The sequence below is a fragment of the Brachyistius frenatus genome, unplaced genomic scaffold (genome assembly GCF_029030835.1).
Source record: "Brachyistius frenatus isolate BFR_SWC_R1_liver_20210118 unplaced genomic scaffold, ASM2903083v1 Contig_30, whole genome shotgun sequence".
Classification (NCBI taxonomy): Eukaryota; Metazoa; Chordata; class Actinopteri; family Embiotocidae; genus Brachyistius; species Brachyistius frenatus.
In genome coordinates, this window is record NW_027210629.1 from 3,835,934 (window position 1) to 3,858,585 (window position 22,652).

Genomic DNA, 22,652 nt, shown 5'->3' on the forward strand with positions numbered 1-22,652 from the left:
TCCTCACTTTGTCTCAGATGTGAAACTCCTGTGATTGTAAATAGTTCTGACCTTGAAAGTGTACCTTCCTGGAAACGCAGGTTGATTGTTGTGTCATGGTGCTCAATAGAAAAGACATTATCAATGCATGGGTATCTGTGGAAAACATCTTTATTTCTAACAATACAGACGCTTTAGTATGTCATACTTGTGCATTCCAAGGTGTTTGGGTATGATGAAAAACATGCTGGTATCCTTATTTGCATTTTACCTGAGAATACAGATGCAGTCTGTGTTAAAATCAAATTTCACCGTGTCCACATTATAGTTATTATCGTCTCTGTCTCGAAATGCAATTGATGTAATAAAAGGTCTGCAACTCCTGCAGGAAAAAAAAAAAAGAAAGTTTAAGCTGTCCACAGATGATGTAAAATGAGCGGAAAAGTATTCCACTGTCACTCTGAATGTTCTTCTCCCGCTTCAATTCCACACATACAGAAAGAAAAGAGAAAAAAAAGCTTGAAGTAGTAGTGTTTTATTCATCTTTATGTAAATCCAGTCATTTACGGTTGCCTTAACAAATCAGGAATCAAGTGTGTCAACATCTAGCGGAGAAGAAAGTGCATATGGGGATTACAAAAGAGCAGAGACAGAACAAAAACAGGCCGAGGGAGAAACTCTCCATCGGTTTAAGTCTACAAATCCTGACAAGGGTAAAATGCATGTGTTTTTAATTGTCTGAAATCTCAATATGCTGTCCAAAGTTTACAGTTCTACTCAAAGTCTAAGCTCAGTAAGCTATTGTTCGTATCTGAGTGACAGTGTGTGGCGGCTGAGCCCAGAGCTGGTTCACACCAGACAAAAATACCCTGGTTATTTGCATTTTTAACTGTACACTATTTGATTTCTATAGAATAGATGAAAAAATGATCAACTCTCAGCCACCAACTTCTCACCCCGCTTTGAGGCCCAGGCTGTTTTTTTCTTTACATCTTACACCACTAAGAAAGAGAAATCGCTCATCGCATTGCTACATTGCTAATGATACGAGTATACGCTCAAAATTAATATTAGGCTAAGTAAATCCCACACAGTACTTATTTATATATGTATATATCAGATCAAATAACAGGAGTATGGTTTCAGATAAACTAAAGCTAAATATTTCGTTATGAAATTCTGGGTCGCTAACGTGTTGCTTATTGGAGGGCAATAATAACCACTTAAGGCTTCCTCTTACCTGTCATCAAGGTGGTTGTGGTTAATATTCTGAAAATAGGACCCGGAGATTTTTAGGCAAAGGCAACTTCTATTTTGAGCACTGTTTAATTTCACTCTGTAATGACTCGCGGTTGATGCTCAGTCGACGGTAAATCTATGCATGGCAATAAAAAGCAGCATTGATCCCAAGTCATGTGGATGTTAATTTCAACTTTACAAGTGCTCCATATCCAGCTGAAAAAAAAAGATAAGGTAAGCATCTCAATGTAAACATGCACTTTTAAAATATAATCAATGCCATTCTCCTGCCATGAATTTGCCAGAGTTTTGACTGCTTCTGGCCTGAATCTTTCTTCTGTATGACAGCAGTGTGTATATTGAGTCACAGCAAAGAGCTCTGTCCTTCACATGGAGCCTTGTCAACAATCCCACCACACATACAAGTCCACGAATTCCTTTAACACTGTACTGAACATCCAAGAGAGGGGAAAAAAAAAAAAAATGCTCCGATCGGACAAAATAAACATCACAAATTGGTTAAAAATTCCTCAAGCGAGGTCTGAAGCCGTGGCAGTTCAGTTGTCTTTGTGGTCAGACGATGCCTCCTGATCTGCGAGTCTCTGCTCCCTCTTGTGTGATATCACTGCAGCAGTTCAGTTCAGTTTGGAGGAAGTGAATACCTCAAGGACACCGGTCCCACTTGGGTCAACAAACCTTTTTTTTTTTTTTTTTTGTATCTATTCGCATTAAAAATAATCCTGGCCCAACCATTGCTCATGATTTCATGACACATTATTTGTTTGGATATTCTTTTTTTTTTTTAATTATATATATATATATTCAAAACCAGTCAACCCCGTCCTCATGCATTTCTACCTCGGCTCCAGCCATGATGATGCAGAGGACTGAAAACTATGAGGCTTAATACTCTTAACCTTTACACTTATAGCACATATCACTTAATACTATTTGGTGCAATGCTTTGCTCCAAAACAAACAAGTCACTCACGGCTGTGGTCAGAGAAAATACACTATATTGTTATATTTAATCTGATTTATTGCCAATGATGAGGAGGACAGCTCCATATTTGACTATAACCTAAAACTGGTAGGTGTATGGCGTCTCACTTAATTATAAAATACCGTACTAAAATAGGAGATCTGCTTCAAATGAAACTGTTGATGGACTTCTGTCTGTGAGTGTGTAGCTACATGTTTACATGCATGTTTGAACAGTAAATGAGAAGCAAACATGACTGAGCTGCACATATTGTGTATCGGTGTCCGTATACCAAAAGGGCCTCTGTGTAACTATGTGTTTTGTGTGTGTGTGTGAGACCCAGCAGTAGCTACGAAGTGTTCGATGTGTTGGGGCTCCAGCCCATTTGATAAGCTCTCTCCAGGGTTCTCTTGCAGTCCTGCATCACCGTGCTGAACACAATGTGAGGGTACTGGACCACCAGCCTCTCCACCGTCTCCTCGTTCACCTGCAAAATACACACACAGACACGCACGCACGCACACACACACACACAATTAACATAATGATTAGTTTTAACTCTATAACAAGAAATGTGTCAATAATCATTAGTTGATGTTGGCAAATCAGTCTAAACTCAAGATTCACGTACTTGTTTTCTGGAGCTTTTGACCAAATAACACCATCTTCCTGAGCAAATGATCATATGTCAAAGAATGGTGATATTCAAAGCATTTATTATTAGTTCCAGACCTTCTTAAGAATTATAGAAAGTTCATCTGTCTACGCCTCCATGGTGACTAAAAAAAACTACAGCTGTTTCAAGGTCATTAACTTCAAAACTCAGATAAGTGTGTGTATCTCTTTTCTCATGACCGGTCGGTCACCTTTGACCTGTTGGGTTGCAGTATGAGCAGTTTAATGACAGGTTCACAATGTTTAGGAGATATTAGTCAGGTGCTTATACAGTATGTAGGCACGTTTTTCCTCCGCTGTTGTCTTTCCTCCTTTCCATCCCATTAAATAATCCCTTCATCAAGTCTTTCCAGTGGATGTGATGGGGGACAAAATATACAGTCTGCATTCTGTCTGCTGTTTGCAGGCTTCAGCAGTCACATCAAATGGGCTTGTCCTGAAGTTACCGTAGTGCAAGTACAACTCCTTCCTTCTGTTTCCTTGGACAATGTTTCTCTGCTGGGCTGTAATGGATTGTCACTCAGACTGATGCAGACTCACGTGAACTTCAAACAAGCTTTGAAAACTGTCTTTTAATGTATTGTTCCACAGAGGGAGGACAGTGGACTTTGGCCCCCATCAGTCAGATAGCTTTATAAAAGGATTATTTAATAGCATGGTGAACAGGAGGAATGACAGTAGAAGAAATACTTGTTTTAATGTTCATAAAGATACCTGACTATTATTTTAAGACAGAGAAAAGAGACAGTTTTGACCTTCCCTTTAAAAATATTTGGTTACTTCACCAATTTTTAGTTTGAACTTACGGTTAAATGTAAGTGCATTGAGGCTACTGTTACTTTATAAGCATTTATCAAATGTGCAATATTCGTACATTTAGGCATGATTGAATGATTCATAGCATTGGAATTTTAATTAAATAGGTCCATTGTCCAGCCCTATGTTAATACACTTGATTTGTGTATTAATCAGCATCTGTCATTAATCATTAAATTGGTGTCAGAGAAGATTTCCAGGGATCCTGAGAGTATTTCTTAAAACCTTATAAATGTTCACAGAAATATTTGTTCAGATGTAATAAAAACAGACTTAAAATTTCAGTGGGGAAAATACAAATCAGTCTCTGCATCACCTCATGATGCCATATTATTGAACTGTCAAGTGTCCTGTAAAAAATGATGGTGTACTGGACTAATAAGAACGACGGGCACGGTGTACATGGACACACAATAACTGTTGTACTGTGTTTAGCAGCAGAGGACAGCTGAGCTCACAAGGCTAGTGAGGCCTTTATGTTCAAGGTTCTAGGTTATCTTTGGCTCACTTAGAAATATCTGTTGACACATGAACACAATAAAACACAGAGCTATAGCAGTGAAATGGAGATCCATACCATGTAAAAAAAAAAAAAAAAATACCAAAATGCAGATGTGCAAGAACTGTGAGGAATGCAGTCAGAGTGCAACTCTCCATTAAGCATATCAATAGCACTTGGGATGAAGGAGACATGTTCTCAGAGGACTGGAAAGGCAAGCGGCTAATAGCCACTCCAGCACTTCTTTGCCAGTCTAACACTGTCAGACCATCAGTGAGAGCCAAGAGTGAGAAAGCCTGAGAATCTGACAATGAGCAGAGGCAGAGTAACCCTGGAGACCTTGAGGGCTGAACCGTAACCCACCCAGAACCAACCCCCGCCCACCCGCGAGCATGACACTTTCCAGGGGAAATGATGTATAAACACTCGCACACATGTTGAGGACACAGTCATCCGTTGTTGCCAAAGCAGTGACAAAGTGTTTCACAGTTTTCCCCGAGCTCATTGCCCAAGAGCCCCTAGGTCTCTGTTTTCTGGAAGAAAAGTCTCACATGGTCAGAGTTCCTTGGCTCTTGCTCAGGTTATGATCTGTTTTGGTTGTCATTTTCTGTCTAATTCCTTCCTTCTCATCATTGAAAACTATTTTCTTTAAGTTTTGGGTATCAGCAATTCCTGGTCAAGTAGAGATATTTGAGAAAACAAATGGACAGACAGATGCACACAATAGACTGACAGAATCAGGATAAAACCAGCCGAATCAGAGACAGAAATAAGTGTTCTTGAGCCGACAGACCACCAATGTCTCTCGGGTCAAGATGGAAACGCTGCACAGAACAAGTGAATCCAATAAGACTAAAAGGCAACAACAGCCTGTTAGTCTTTGCCTTTGATTGCCAAGGAAGAAACAGCAGGCTGAAGTTCAGGTGTTTGACGCCAACACACAGAGGCTTAACAGACTCTATCAGGATTCCAGTGGAACAGGAAAAATAAAATAAAATCACGAGCACAGGGTCAAAAAGTCTTTCGTCTGTTTTTTGTTTTTCTGATCACAAAATTCCGAGAGTAGGTGCCAAAAGTGTCCTGCCTCAGTTCTCTCTCCAGTCGGTGTTGAGGAGAAAGACAACAGAGACTGGAAGAAGGCTTTTAAATTTGAAATAATACTCCCGACACCTCACCTCCTGGAAAGGTGCATTAAATCAGCAGGTAAAAGTGGAAATGGTTCAGGGCCGTGATCAGTGATACATTAGGAAAGCTGACGCATAAATAAAACAGTCATGATTTTGTGTTAATAACTTAATTACTATTATCGTTATCATTATGAGACAATATGGATAGTCCAAGGCAGCTTTAGAAAACAAATCTCCAGATGTACTGAGAGGATCAAACACAACAAGAAGAGCAGTAATGTTGACAATATGGGCAAAACATATATATATATTTACATATCTTTTGGAGATTTTTCCTGGTTTATACATACAGGGCATGAAAGGAGATTTAACAACAAAGAATTCCTGAAGAGTTCCGAGTCTTTTTCTATTCGAGATTCACTCGGTGCGTTACCAAAAGTCACCCACAGAGCGCCTTTTATTGGTACGATAAGTGTATTTTTAACCTGTTTTTATGCACGTGGAAATCACTGTTTATCCTTTATCTCTTCAAAATAGATTTCTGTACAGTTTCTCATGCGACTTATCACAGTTCTTGTGTGGATTTATGCTGTTTCAGTTGCTTTAATCATATAATCCCACTCTGTCTCCATGATGTCGAGCTCAAATCTCTGTGGGGGACATACCATCATCTATTACCAGACCCTTCGTTTTCCTCGTCACTGAAGATGGTCCTTGATGACTTGCTTTCATGCTAGTGAACGTGGGACCGATCAGACAAATACCCAGTGATACTCAATGAAACAAACATAAAAGCAATGTTTCAATAATATTTTCCACATCTTTGAGGGTTGACTGAAACCCTTTTAATTACATCATCTCAGTGCATCCAACTGGAGATATAGCACCACTAACGGTTTGTCCCGAAGTGCCCACCTCCAGATATTCAGACAAAAGAAGAGGATGGAAACATTGTTTTTTCTTTTGAGGATTTTGTGAAATTTGCCTTTAATTTGGATTGAAACTTGATTCATGAAAAGCTGCTATAATTTACAGGTAACCAATGAGCATTTTTTGTTGTTGTCATATCTTCTGCTTTTCTATGGTTTTGTTTGACTGAGATGGTTGTCTTTAGACTCTGTTTTTTTCTGTTGCTGATAAATTTCTATTCATTCTTTTGAAAAAGAAAATGTCTTAATGTGAAGACAACAAATAAAGTACATTTAAATCATAAAGAGGTTGCCAGAAGCAAGGATTGATGCAGCCTATTTTTTCTGTGTTTTGGGATTTGATCCAGGTATCTGACCACACCACTAGCTTGAATCAGGAGGTGGAAGCTTTTCATTGACTGTCTGCTCTGTCAACTGCTGGATCCTTTTCAATAAATGTCATAACTGGCTTCAAAAAGTGAATATATGTTTTTGTGTAATTTTGGATCAGCCTCACACCTGTTTTTTCTTGTTTTAATGATTTGTGGGGGTCAGTCAAAGCCTTTATCAGGTATCAGGAATAAGGGAGAGTAAGACAAGGTTGCTTGACCAGAGTGAGAACAGGAAAGTTGTCGTTCACGATCAGTGTCTTCAGCCACAGCGGCAAACCTACACGTCTTTCTCTCCAGACAAACACCTGCGGTTTGCCTACAAAGGTGGCCGCATATCTGCTTTCACAGAGGACCAAAGCAGGAGAAGAGCAGCAGCTTAACCAAGGCCTTTAAACGCTGCTACTACTGAGACAAGTTAAGTTTGTTATGACATATGGCTGAGCCTCATTAACAGATAAAATGACAATCCCCTGATTGCCTTCATAACATACTATGCTATATTCTTCAAAAGAGAATGAAACATCCCCTAGCTCGTTAATCAGGACTTAATTACAATTAAAACAGATCTAAAGAATAGACCTGTCAAGCTGATGGGAGGCCATAACATTCATTAATGCTAATTTAGTGCAGCTCCACTTGCTGAGCAAACATGGCACGCACAACACGGCTCCCAATCAAAATGCTGAATCATTTCCTAATTGCTGGTTGTGACAATGCTCAATGTGTGCGATGCAACACAATTACTTTGATGGAAATCATGAAAGAACCAGCTATTGTGCTGACCTTTGCTGCTCCTTATGATAATGTGCAGAAATAAAAACTTCCATAACATGAGTCTCTTTCTGTTGTTTTGTTTTTGAAGTTTTGAAATATAATCACTGTCTAGTGCTGTAAAACAGGCATAAAATGACTGTAATTCAATCATCTTAATGTGGCCACTGGGACAATCAAGCATGAGGAATAAATATGTTCAACTGTCAGTCAAATCACAGATTGTATGCGTTTTATATTGTTACAACAAATCACAGAAATTACCTGGTTTAGAAACTATTTTAATGAACTGGAATTGTGCAATAACATACTGAAAATCAGCGGACAGAGGTATTCCTGCATCCTAGCATCCATTAACTCACCTCCACTACACCAGCCTGGCAGCAAGAGTTACTGTAAGACTTTTCCTGCCTAGAAACATCAGCCTTCTGTAGAAGAAATCCTCTTGTAGCAAGTAACCAGACCTCACAGCTACAATCCTCCTCTTTCCATCTTGAACAAGGCTGTGTGCCCTCTGTATGGCTCAGTGCTATGGTGTATGATATGTGATGACATCACCACACCTGCTTGGTATTTGCAGTTCGGAGCTGATGTCAGACATGAAGGTCAGACCGAATACTGTCACTGGATGGTAGACATGGGAGCCCTCTGGTTACAGTTAGGACTTCTTCAAGCTAGTGAGTCAGCTGTTTCCTCTTTGAAATTTTCTCACTGACCAAAACGGTGCCAAATGATTTTTTGTTGTTGCTGGGCAACATAAGCTTAAAAATACTGTCAGAAAACACTGGGGGGATGTGGTGACTGGAATAGTGCTTTACATATACGGCTCCTCGGGGGACGTGTTTTTTTCTTTTACCCTAAACAGTCCTGATCCAGTGTACTGTACTGTACAACTCCTCCTTCAAGCCCGCTGCCAAGTCTGTAGGATGAGCCATATGATAGAGCAGATCACTACTCACTGATGATTCTAATCTTTGAGAAGCATCTGGGAGAGCAGCCACAGCTATCTGGACCGAAGCCTATACTTATGATATTTTCCCCCATTTTAACTTCAAAGATGCTGCCCTCCAGATCTAAGTGCGCTGTAATTCATCCTGACGGGTAATGTGCTGTTGTCAGGGTTTACAACAGGCCGAGAGAGGGATGAGGGAAAAACAAAGAGATGCAAGTCTGATAAATTGTTCAGCAAAAAAAAAAAAAAAAAAAAAGCACCTTTCATGTAAATATGTTGTGCAGTAAACGAGAACAGTTTGTTGTGTTGTGTGTGTGAGAGCGCACGTTGACAGCTGTTCCTTGACTTTTACGTGAGACGGCTGAACGTAAGTGACAGCAAGTTTTTGAGCTGACCTCTGCTCTCCCCGTCTCCCTCTCTGAGTGCTCTTATGGGCTCTCTCTCTTAACAGTGAGCCCCCTTTTTTGGGACTAATCCTCTGATGCAAATGCACTCTATCACCACGTAAAATATACATTTACCACAAACACTGGGCTTTCTTCTACAGTAAGCAGCGCAGCAAAACACGTCGTAAAGATGACTAATGCTGCAGCAGTCCACATTCTTGGCTAGAAAAAAGAAGAACGGGGTTGTAAATCGATAATCAGAAACACAAACATGAAGATGGATATCATGTTAGTCATAGTGAGGACACCCTCTGAGTGCTCCTCGCAATCAGACAAGGGGAAAACGGATTATTGTTGTTTGCATTGTACGTATGGAAGGAAACACTGACGGTTAATATTGATCAATTTTAACGAATATGCAGGAAGATTTCAGAAAACAAAGATATGTTCCACAAATGTTTTCCACAATAAAAAGGCCCCAGTATTTTTATTTCCTCTGTTTAAAAAAAAAAAATTAAATTAAGCACAGGTCTGCAGGCTTCTTTCCTCTTTTTTTCTTTTTCTTTCTTCTTCCCACCATTTTCTTTGGCCATGTGGCAGCCATTGCTAGTCCCTAGCCCATAAAGAGAGACAAATACCCCCCATTCCCTGTCTGCTCTCATGTAGACAGTGTATCAGTCAACTAGTAAATACATTTGGGGTAAATGTTTAAAAAGCCTGTTTAGGCAGCAGAAGAATGCAGTGCATCAGGTCTTAGTAAAACACGGCTTAAACGAGTCTGGATTTAAAAGGGCCAGATTTATAGCCTTCTTCAAACTGCTCAGAGGAAAAGCCTCAGTTGTAAAGTTTGTAAACGAGTGACTGGACAACAGAAAGATAGTTCACCGTCTCCGATAAGGAGAGGAAGGAGGGGGAGAGGGAACGATGTAGAGGAGAGAAAATAACAAAGAGGGAGATTTCAGGAGAACAGAGACAGCAAAGAAGTCCCCACAAACTTATTCTGAAGGATTCAATATGTCTAAATGAACTATCGATGCATTGGCTTGGAAGCTTAAGGAATAGACTGCCTTTCAGCGAGGAAAGCCTTAGCTCAAACATTTTGATTTTGTCTCAGAAAACCAAGCAAGCCTCACAGAAATCTGCAGCGCATTGGCTCCGAATGTAGTTTTAAAAACCAGGTCAGGCCCCACTCACGACAACCAAGGTCTGGTCCTCCTCATCCCTGCACAATATCAGACAGCAGCAGAACTGAAAAGCAGGGTGTCAGTACATACATACATACAGACAGACATACATACATACATACATACATACACACATACACACACACACACACACACACACACACACACACACACACACACACACACACACACACACACACACACACACACACACACACACACACACACACACACACACACACACCAAGAGGAATGGGGGCTCAACTGAACAGGGTCAGAAAAAGAGGTTCTGGAGGCCAGGTTTGTAAACCCCACACTCCATCACGGGTGACAAAGGTAACTAAAGGAATGTGTACTAGGCTCAGTCCAATCCCTCTTTCTACACCGGCCTTCTTATCTCTGCACACTGGAGGCAAACATACCATAACTCAAGAGACTTTCCACAATTTATTTGTTAAGTCTCAGAAAACAAACAAGTAAAACACCCTCACAGCTATATCTATAAGTCAGAACTAAAATAAAGGTAATTAAAAAGGTCAGTGTTGGAGTACCTACACTTAGATTTAATGTTTTGAAAGTAATCATTCCAATTTTTGGGGATTTAATACTTCAAATTAAGTGTTAAAAAAATACTCGGCATGAAATGAGATGCATTCATTATCTGAAATGAAGACAAACAAAGTCACCAGAATATAACTTTATAAATAACTTTTGTCTTAAAAAAAAAAAAAGGAGTGAGTTAGATCATATTATTTCATAGATATTTTCATCTGTTTACACATGTCACCAATCCAAGGAACTAAAGGATAAGTGATCAAGACCAGGGGCCGTGTGGATCCAAATAACATTCAGTCTAATTTGGGTCCACGTTAAACCCCGTTGTATTGGTTCAGCTCTTTTGTGTGTCAAAATGGTGAATTTACAGTATTTTAGCTTTGATCAGGTGTTTTCATCAAAAACATTGTTACAATGTTTTTTTTTAAGACAAGATGGAGTGTAGTGAAGTGTTTGTTCAGGGCGACTAGAATTTGGATTTGGTCTAATTAAACCATGAGTCTATTTTTGGACTACGTCTGGCAACCGTTATTTATTTTATTTTGTTTTTTTACCAATTCATGTAAATTAGATTCCAATGGTTATCCGTGGGTACGTTTGACAGAGTGACAAACAGTAAAGGCTATATTTTAATGATCTAAGTGCATGGTTTAAAACACGTCAAAAATAGATTTAGGCCGTGTCCAGATCAACTTGTGTTAGTTTATTGGCGGATAATCTCAATGCAAAGTAAGGCTTGGATAAAATAAGTGCTACTTTGCCTCTTAAATCATCATGGGTGTGTTTTGTGTGTAACATAAAGGAAACCAATCACAGCGTCATCTCCCATGCCCTTTACAAGCCATGTGTGCTGGCACATTTGCGAATTGCTGATAATACGGCGGATTTGCCAAGTAGTCTGAAAGAATGCTTCTCTGCTCGTGTGCAGATTGATGTACACAATAAGAAAGTTTCACATTGCAATCTTTTTTTTTTTTTCATCTTTTGCACGCTTGTGTGCTGCTACATGTCCCTGTTTAGTAACAAGCACAGTGTAAGTGTGTCCTTCAACTGCATATTACTATCTTCATAAAACGCCCTTATAATAACAGGAAAATACTGAGCCACTGACTTAAAACCAGGTTTTTGTTGGCAAATCGTGCTTTCGCTGTCTTTTGCCTCAAGACACAAATGGTCCAACAACACACCAGACCACATCCCATATTAAGATCAACATTCCCGTGGGTGCTCAGATGGACACAAGCACATTTGCTACGTAAACAACCTGGGTGCTGGACAGGACAATGTCAACTGCTTCGGTCTGAATCCAGCAAAAGCACTTGTGCTCTACTTGGCGCTACTTCGCACTGAGTGTAAGATAGAACCCTAAGAGAGAACCAGAGGTACAGGCAGAGGGTGAGTTCTTGTTCTTACTGCAGGGAGTAGTGGAAGGTTGTATATTGTTGTTACTGGAAATATAAATACAATGTCCTGTTGACCTGTTGGATATTCTGTACACGGAGACTACTTTTTGTCTTCAAATGGCAAAAAACACAAGGTGGCACACGCGCGCGCACACACACGCGCGCGCACACACACGCGCGCGCGCGCACACACACACACCCACACACACACCCACACCCACACACACACACACAAATTCCAGAGCGGCTTACTGGAGGTCAAACCACAAGCAGAATTCCTTAAAGATAATCACAACAGAGCTACTGTGTTTAATTTTTTGCTTCAGCTGACTCACTTGTTCTTCAGAATAGAAAAAAAATAAATAACAAGGACAGCTTGACCCCACTCAAAGAACACCAATGATACAAAATTCATAGTAACCCTTCAGAGCGAGGAGATCTCAGATTAAATCTGTGAACTGGTCAAAGTCACAAACAAAGCAGTCAGCAATACCCAGTGATCTCACCTGTAAGCCTTCGGTGTGGACACAAACTACTGCGCAGTGACTATTCTGAATTATGGGTTATGTGCACACAGATTTCAGCCTGTTGTTCTATTCACTGTCAGTAGGCGCACACATCTTGACATCATGATAAATCTATTTTCACAATTGTAGCTCTTGGGTAAAACTGCTCTTTTTCTTATTTGTTAACTGAGCTGCCACAGCTCATAGGAACCTTATATGTGGCTTCACATGTCCTGCAAAACAGCAAATCTTATTCACCGCTTTAAAATTCACTGGCTACTCTGGTTCCAATCCATTATAAAGCTGGACATCAACCAGAGACTTAATTGATCCTCCTCCAAAAATTTCCCAAGCTCATTTGGATGTATTAAATTTGTATATAGCATTCAGTGAGGGGAGCAACATGTCATTTGCATTAAACAGCTAATTCATCACTAACACAGTGAGAAGCTGTGCCTGCAGGCTAAAAATGGGCTGTGACCACTTGCTGTCTGTCTTGGAGAAGTAAAACAAACAAAAACCAATAACAAACGTTGGTTAATGCCCATGTCTCTATCCAGACATGCCAAGTATCCAGGCCGAACTGAGTCGTGTCTACTGTCTGACCATGACTCCATGAGATTATGTTGACCTCAGTCGTGGTGAGTAAACAGCACTGGATGAGCGAGGAAGAAGAGGGGGAGAAGAAAAAAGGGGAAGACAGACGGGGAAGGAGGGTGTGTGGGGGGGGGGGACTTGAATGAACTAATTGAATGAACAAAAGATGTGAGCAGCATCAAAAATTCAAACAACCTTGGCTGTCCTTACTTAGAGGAGGAGGCTAAGGGAGGGAGAAACAGAGAGACAAAAAGAGGGATGTGGGGTAAAAAAATAAAGTGAAGACAGGGTGGAGAGCAGGCACAGAAATGCATGAGTGTGTATGTGAGCCTGTTCAGGTCAGGTTGTGTGTTTCTGGGAGATTTTTGTTGAAGGGCAATTCTGAGATTCCCTTCAGATACTCAGTGAACTCTGTCGGTGTCTCACTTTATTTCACCCTCTTTCCTTCACTGTCCCTTGCTCCTGCCCTTTAGAAACAAGATGAAGGGATGATCAGGAGGCGGCTTCAGTTAAGACCGCCAATCAATACAGCTCTTCTGCGCGGGATGAGACTCCAAGATTACACTGAAATCACAAATGGCAAATGACTCTTTCAAACTACTTTCTCGACTTTGAACATTCGAGTCTGACCAAAGCCTGGAAAATAGGGACCAGAGAGCCCGCCTATCTCACATTCGATGCCGTGCAAGCAGCAGCTTTCACCTAATTCCCGTTCGCATTAGAAGCCTTTAAAACTAAGGATCCCCGCCGTTCACAATAACAACACTCGTCAAAGAAAGTTTTGCTGGACTCCCAAACTCTCATTTCCTAAACGAGAGTTAAAATGCCTCCTAACTCTTCGCCATACTTCATCTTTGTTTTCCTCACTCCAAACCTGCAGGCCCTGAACAATTAGGCCCTTGTTTATGTCTGCAAATTGCTGTGCCGTGCCTATCTGTGTATAGTCCCTGGCAGCTGGGTGCACCAGTGGAACGATCATATTGATTGGGATGTCTCTTCTTTTAACAAGGTCTGTCTGGTTACTTTATCTGGGGGGTGCAGCAGTGCTCATACCTGTTCCCCAAATGCCGCTCCACCTCAGCTCAGGTAATAGGAGCAACACTTCAAAACTGCTTACACAAAACACTTTTTGGGGGCAATTTGTAAAGGGAATAGCAAGCACTGCTGCTACTGTTTCATTTTTTTTTTTTTTTTTTAATCTAATTTCACTTTTATTTTCTCTTGGTTTCTGTCATTTGTTAAATCACTTCTTTCATTCTTTCATCTTATTTCCTTGAGGCCAGGTCTCGGTGTCACGTCCTGCTCTCCTCCCCCATCTCGTCTTTAGTATGAGAACGCTTACTTTCTCCACCAGCTGTCCCTGAAGTGGCCAGTAGCAAGTCAGTGCTATTATTTTCCTAGTCCAGCTTCATGCTGACTGTGTGAGTTTGCTTCCCTCTCTCTGTTTCAAAACCTGGACTGCCCATTTGTTTTCACTCTAATGAAGTACTGGAAAAGTAGCTGGGGAAGAGAGAAGGGTTGTTGAGAGAGGAGAAGGAAAAAAAAAAAACGGGGGTGAGGGAAAGAAAAAGATAAGGGAGAAAGGAAAGAAAGAAAGAGACAAAGGAAGAAGGAAGGCTCGGGAGTGGACTGGACGGCAGAAATAAGAAGATGAGAGGGGGGAAAAAAGAGGTACATTTGAGCAAGCTGTGAAAATGTTTCTAAAGAAAACATTCCACCGAAGCTGAATAAGAACTAAATCCCCAAAGTGATACATCAACAGAGAATGAAGGCTCTAAATGTTCACAGAGCGGCCAGGAGGGCCCATTATAGAAAACAGCAACTTAACACATATAGGAGACATATGAAAGAAGTGTCAAGATAAGCAGTGCAATGAGTTACACTATACAGTGTGAGGCTGCTGAGGAGGTCTCTCCACAAATCAATGAAGCTTACTGCTGGATCCCTGCCATTGTGATTGGAAACTTGGTTGCAGTTCGCCAAAAAAATGTTACAGGATTAGTATTTTGGAGAATTTGTTTGAGTTTGGCATGTTGATGTGAGCTCGTGTCTCTGCGTCTGCCCGGTCCAATGAACAGAATGTTGTTACTAGATCGCAATAATTTTAGTTGAAAACTACCGCAGACGCCAAGGCACTGAATTTCACTCCTCAATAACAGAGCCAGGATTAATACATGATGTTCCATTGTGTTTGTGGACATGTATAAAGCTCTATTCTTCCCACAGATGAGACCTAACATTTAACAGGAGACTCAATAGGGAGCCAGGCTTTTCTGAGACACACACGCTGACATATGCAGCAAAAATCATCCGTTTTTTTCTTTGAGTGTGAATACTTCAAAAGACTGGCACAGTCATAGCTGAAAGAGAACAAAATGAATTGATTTGATTATAGTTTGGCGAATCTGGATCAATCGCATTCTTTCCCCTCATCAGAACAGGGTCCTTTGGCCCTTAGGGCAGAGGGGTGTAATCAATTGAGGCAGGCAGAGCATGCCACTTGCCCAGGCCTAAGGGGTGTGGAGTGTGGGGGTGGGGTGGGGTTCTCATTTCAATGCTCCATTATGAGCTGTGTTAACAGCAAATAACATAAATTCCTTTTTTAGAGAACACACACTATTACACACAGACACATTGTGTTGGAGCGTGTATAAACACTGAGACACAAAGGAAATCCTTCAGACAGACATGTAGGGAAGGCCAGAGGAAAAAAAAAAGTCAGTGGGACAAATGCCTACATTCCTTTCTATTAAGACTGTGCATGGCTCAGCTACTGAAAGCACAGTCACACAGACCTCACTCACATCTGTGCTTGCGCTAGGTCTGTGTTTGTACAGAACTAAAAAATAAATATCAAAAATTCTTCAAATCACCCTAAACAGCAGCGGACACACAATTCAGGATGCCCGGCTTTAAATTGTATACAGTACGGAAGCACGTTTGTATAAACTGTGACGAAGGAAATCGATCCTTCACACTGCTCCACATGAGGAGAGCCAGCTGGATCTTGTTAACAGTTCTTAAATGAATTCTACACTCTCCAAGTCTTGTGACATTCAGGGAGGCTGTTACATTAAAATTCCCAACGTTTTGACAATTCCAAACAAATTTACACAGGCCTGGCTGTCGAGGCAGAGAGCTCACTGGTTTGTCTGCACTGTGTGTCAAGGTTATCACAAGACTGTATTTGTCTAAGACTGACAGGACCCACTCTGAAACCGAACTCCATCCGTTGATGGGGAAGCTTTGAGGGGGGATAAGGAAAACGTGAGGGAGGGAGATATGGTAAGACAGAGACTGAAACCATATTTATTTTAAATAGCTTCATGTAGACTGTACAAGTCTACATGAAGCACATCTGTAAGACAGACAGGCTTTGGCTAGCTCTGATGATGATTAGGCCATGAGGAGGAGATCAGTTTGTCACTTCTAATTTTAGCCCGTGTTTTTCAACCCATGTCAGTTATGTGTACTAAATTCCCACAATATACACATCCTGACGGAAAAACCAAGCAAAGCCCTTGTAAGGGAAATATTAACTTTTGGATATTTGCAATATGTCCACAACACTGTCAACACAACTCTCTCAAGAAATAACTGACAGCCCTAGCAGGCCGCTATGTGCGAGTGTGTATAACAGTTTATTTTTGCAATGCAAACATTCATGTTAGGTATGTGGTGCAAAATCATTTCAGGCTGGGGCCACAGGCAATGACCCTCTCAGCTACAGTGTGTTGACTTAGACAGTAGTTGGTTGACGTGTAAATATTGAGATGGTTCCTCAAGTGTGTAGTTCCTGGTGCTCAGACAATCAATGTGTAGTTGAGTTAGTGAAGGGCTAAGCTAAGAGCGTTGGATAAACTAAAATCTATCACTCACAAATGAATGAAAATACCCTCCACTTCTGATAGAGAATAAATTTTTCCTATGTAGGCCTATGTACTTCGCAGAAGAAGCACTGCTGACCTTGTATGCTGCTCATTCATGCTGTCAACACCAGGCAAAAAAAAAAAAAAAAGGACAGAAAAAGGATGCATCGAGAAAACATCGCTACGCCGTACATCTTACATTAAACACTGAAGAATCGAATAAACGAGGCATGGGGGAGAAACAAAATTCAAATGGATTTGTCAACATAAAAAAGACATGCTGTGGCTGAGATAGATTTAAACTTAAGTAATTTGCACAAGACTTTCATTATGTTCGAACCTCGTGGAATTGAGAGTTATGCCCCAGCTTCTGTGTTCTGCCAGAACTGCATTAAGTGCAGAGATAAGATTAGTTTGCCCCGAGATTGAATTGGACATGCTTTCGAATTTTACTGCTGTGATGTACAAATAAAGCATGATACAACATTGTTAGAGGTTGAAAAGTCAAATGCAAGCAATAAAAAATTAGGACGCAATGAAAGCACTGCCTCTACTATTACAAATTTCCCGTCAATTTGAAAATATTGATTTGATTAATTCAAGAGACAGCATGTAACTTATTAGAAATATGATGAAACCAAAAGCAATTATGTTCAAACATAAATCTACCAGTAGGCTACTCAAAGCTAGACTTGGTGCCAACATTGCTGACACGTTACACATATATATATATTTTTTTTTTGCGTCATTTGACCTTTTTTCAATTGAAGAATTTTGAAGTCTTTTGACTTCCTCAAGCAAAGAGAAGAAATGGAGCAGCATTGTGGCCTGAGGGCTTGCAGCAGCACTTTTACAGCAGAAAAATCACAAGCTCAAATCAGACAGCAGTTGATAATGACCCAGTCAAAGTGACCTTAGTAAAGATTTCAAACAGCTCCTTGCTCCAAGTGGTTTGGGGAGGAGTGTCGGCTCCAGTAAATGCCCGAATTTAAAATAAATTCTGATTAAATGTCAGACAATAAAACAGAAGCACTGGTTTAGATGAGGTGATTGAAGAATCAAGGTGAGAGCAGGAGGTTTGAGGGATTAAGAGGTGAGAAAAGCAGCATAGTCACCCCTGTCCCTCTGAAACCAGTCCCCTGGTCTGACTCTGCCTCACCTTTTTACCTCTTTAACTCGCTATACAGCTCTCATTTCCTCTGTAATAACAACATATTACTTTTTATTTGTTTCCCTCTGAGCAAACGTATGTATTACCCCTATTCCTCTCTCTCTCTCTCTCTCTCTCTCTCTCTCTCTCTCTCTCTCTCTCTCTACTCCTGAAACCTGACCATAACTACCCTTCCTCCCTTTCTCGCTAAACACAATCAAGAACAACAACACAAAGAACCAAAAGAGAGTAGTTGCCTTGGGCTAATCTCCTTCCCACACAATCTTTTCCAGCACTCCAGGCTCATTTGCAATGCTCAACACAATTTTAGGACGTGAAAGAGAGGAGACAGAGAAATGGGTGAAGGGGGCAAGCATGCAGGGAATTAGTTCTGTGATTAAGAGCTGGCAATGTACCTGACCTTGGAAACTGTCAAACTCTTCTCTCTGCTCGATTCACACTCCATTACAACTCTAATAGCACCAATTACTGCTTTATTTAGCTGTGTCATCCCCAAATTCCCCCTCCAGACCAGAGGGAGACTAATTATTTATCTTTCCATCCTTCCGGCTAAATCATGAGTATGAAAATTGCATCTGAGGAGAGATGGATAGATAAATAAGGACAGAGGGATGGCTGAATTTGTTCAGGGGGAGGGCAAGGGCATGAATTCATATGGTGGGGTGAAACTGAGGAAAACAAATGTATTCCAGTAAAGATGTAGGTCATTCCAGAGCACATTTTTTATTAGCATGGCTGTAGCTATCGATTGTTGGGGTCACTGAGTCAGTGAAGCAGTCGTGAACTAAATGAAAATGGAATCTAAGTGATCACTTGCTATGTAATGCAGTTACTCTTTATTACTTATAGATAAATATGATAGATACACATTCATGTCTGCAATAATATAAATTGAGCACACTGCTTCATCACTGAGACCTTACATACAGGGTCAATGTCTAATCCTCATATCTCTTAATTTTATTACAGTCTAAATAGATAAATATTATACACTGATGTTCTTGTCATACTTAACGATCTCAGAGTATTAATTTTTTTATCAGAAAAATCCATAGGGTCAGCCTCGAGGCCATGACACACAGATATCAATGATGTTATAATGCAGAAATACAAATGATGAGTTTCCAACCTGGTGAACAGCCTTGACTATAAGTCTAAATCTCTCCTCCCTCTGTTTCTTCCCTGCCCGCTTCTCCTTGCACTATACATAGCACAGCAGGAGATTTAAAGCCCAAAACTACCATTTAAAATTTGCCTTAAACCTAAAAACCAAACGCTCACGAAAACATTTTGTTACATTCACTGTGCAGAAGCCCACTGGAAGTCAGATTCTGGCCCGTGTTGTGCATTTGGCTGCAGTACAAGACAACAGACTGTACAATATCAGCACGGACTAAAGTTTCTAGGTTAAGCCAGCTGTTCACTTTCCCTTCCTTGTCTGCCCTCATCCCACTCATGTCAGACTGACTGATCCCACAGTAAGTGGATGCATCTGTGTGGCAGAAGCGCCACTGAACCAACTGCAGAAGTGGGCGGAGTTGTTACCTAGGCAGTACCACTCCATGTGCTTCAATCTGGTTAGTGATTGGGTGGGTAAGAGGCCAGATGAGGGTGAAAGGGTGACTTTGACAAGACTGTCCCTCACACCCGGAGGCGTCTCGCAGTACATTTGACAGGGGTCATCGTATCACTGTACCTCTTTTATCATCCAAGCAGCCGAGTCAAACATGTATCACACAGACATACTGGGCGAAGGCGGCAGAGACTTAACTACCCCACATCCTCTCCGCTGGACACTTCTAAATTGGCCAGCAACCCAACCCAGGGTCATTTGACAGTTCACGTGTATGTGTTTAATTATATCTCAGTGGTTATGTATGTGCATTAGAGTTGGGCAACAGATATATACCTTAGACTGACAGAAAATTGTGAACTATCAGAGATTTTTATATACCAGCTACACCAAGGTAAAGATCTCCTGAAGTATCTGGGTGTATTAGCCAATATCGGCACTGTTGTACAACAATGAACAGGACTGCTTTATGGTATTTTTAGACTTAAAGAATTGTTTGCATAAGACTGAATTATTGCAACCCTATTATATATTTTTTAACATGTAATATCAATAATACATCGATTTTCCTGAAAACCAAATATTGTATTAGCCTGTTCTACCTAAAATGATGTCTGTAATGACACATGTGGACCGGCATGCATACAGACATGCCCACATACATGTATTTTAAGGACAAAAAATGGGTTACAGCTGTATTGAATAAAGTAAGACTAACACTAATGGTAACTGATTCTTTAGATTATTAACAGCAAATGTTCATTGCAATTCCTGTCCAAGATTTCAAGTCCAAAGGCCAATCCCAGTTTCCCCAGTTTGAGGGATAGTGGTCATCTAGCCCTCTAATTGGCCTTCCAAACTGAGTGTTTTAAGATACAGACTCCAAACGGAGGGGGAGAAGAAAAACTGAAGCAATATAACATGAAAAATGGTCCATAAAATAAATAAATAGATTTTCTTTAATAATATTTTTGTAATCTAGAAGTGCAGCTTTGGTAATATAAAGCCATTGGGCCCAAGTTTGCAAACTTAAACTGCTTATTTTAAGTAAACGAGACTTCAAAACCGAAAGAGATTTGATTTTTATCATTATCATTTTCAGTGTTTCATGTTTTTCATTTTGACAAAAAAAAACCCTGCTCATTTCCCCCCAAATGGTTAATGGTACATATTACAAAAACCCTGAACTGCTGAAATATTCAGAGGTATATTTTGAGAGTGCGCCACAGAGCTGTACAATGGAGTACATATTGACAGGAAACCAGACACCAGCAGACATTATGGGCTGAGCCTTGTTACCTTGTCACATCTCATGAGGCCCAGGTAGCGGAGGGACTTGCTGCTCTGAGCAATCTGTGTGGCTCCCTGGTCTGTGATGTCTTTACACCAGCCGGCGTCCACAGTCTCTATGGTGCTGCTGTACTGGCCAATGGCTATCAGAGCTGTGGACAGAAGACAGGGAGGAGGAGGTTGGGAAGGAGGGAGGGAAGGGAGACAAGAAAATGTGTTAGTCTGACAACCTTTCTCATGCAAATGTGGCGGCATGGTCCTCCCACAGAGACACACAGAAATTTGAGATGAAACCGGAGCAAGTCATCTGGCCAGCTGTGACACATAATTCCAATGTTTACACAACACCTTGACAATACACACGTACAAATCTCACACACATCCATTCTTGTTCAGACTGCTGCAGGATTCATCCATTAGAACGTTGGCATGAGTCACAGCACTGAAAGTCGATGACACCTTGCCAGGGTAAAGTGTGACTCCATGCCAGTGTATGATTTAATTTTGCTTTCGTGTGTGTGTGTGTGTGTGTGTGTGTGTGTGTGTGTGTGTGTGTGTGTGTGTGTGTGTGTGTGAGTGTGTGTGTGTGTGAGTATGTATGTTTATTGCTGCCAGGACAGAGAAAAAGTGCCAGGGTAAAGAGTATCCACTAAAAACAAATATCGGTCAATGTCTGGGGGCTTTGTTGAACCCCAGAGCATGTGTGCATACATAGCTTCACTCATACAATCATACAATTACACACACACGCGCGCACGCACGCGCACACACACACACACACACACACACACACACACACACACACACACACACACACACACACACACACACACACACACACACACACACACACACACACACACACACGCACGCCTCCCAAGTGTTGTTCCTATTATACTGACCATTTGAAATGTACACCTGACAAACACAATGAGATTAAATCTTCTGTAATCTAGCGCAAATAAAGACACATGTTGCATTAACACACAAACGCAGACAGACACACAACAATCTTCCTCATCAATCTTTGACCCGTCAATCCGTTAGGTAGGTGGAGGAGACCTGTGCTCCAACAGTCGATTGGTAGCGCTGCTCGGTGATCGATTGGCAGACCTGGGCTTTGTTCTCCACTCTCACAACCATCACTAATGAGAGTGGGAAGGTAGGAGGAGGAGAGAGGGATGAGAGAAAGATGAAAGGAGGATGGTAAAGACACAGAAAGCCTTTGACAGCACCTTCAAATAGTTACTAAGCCATGATGTTGTTTTCTCATTTGAAGAAATCCATTTTTACTTCAAACTTTAAAAATACAAAAAACAAGTTTGAGACATTTTCACTTCAAGAAGGAGGGAAAACTTGTTTTCACATTGAAATGCTCCCCCCTTCACGTTCTCATTTTTATGACCAGCACTCCACATATTAGAGTATTAAATAACAAGCAGTCAGCGGATCATTGATGTCATTGCACATTGGCTATGACTTACTGTCAAAGACTGTGTGTGTATACATATATTGTATACGAGTGTATGTTTGTGTTGCAGGAATTTATTGCCACAGGAGAAGGGAAATGGATAATCTCACGCTTTTTTCTCCATGTATTCAAACCTCCCTCCTACTGCTGTAGCTGTGCAATGTAAAGGCTTCTTTACACGTACGCATACACATGCACGCACGCCCACGCGCACACACACACACACACACACACACACACACACACACACACACACACACACACACACACACACACACACACACACACACACACACACACACACACA

General features: G+C 41.0%; 1 protein-coding gene across 1 annotated transcript in view; it reads right to left on the bottom strand.

Annotated features, from left to right (window-relative positions):
* Positions 1–498: 498 nt before the first annotated feature.
* fbxl17 (F-box and leucine-rich repeat protein 17) overlaps positions 499–22,652 on the bottom strand; it is a 222,339-nt gene continuing 200,185 nt past the window's right edge. Inside the window, exons 10-11 of the mRNA XM_069699583.1 lie at positions 20,884–21,026; positions 499–2,687 (exon numbers count right to left, since the gene is read on the bottom strand). Of these exons, the coding sequence (XP_069555684.1) occupies positions 2,550–2,687; positions 20,884–21,026 (281 nt within the window). The 3' untranslated portion in view covers positions 499–2,549. The remainder of the gene's footprint in view (positions 2,688–20,883; positions 21,027–22,652) is intronic.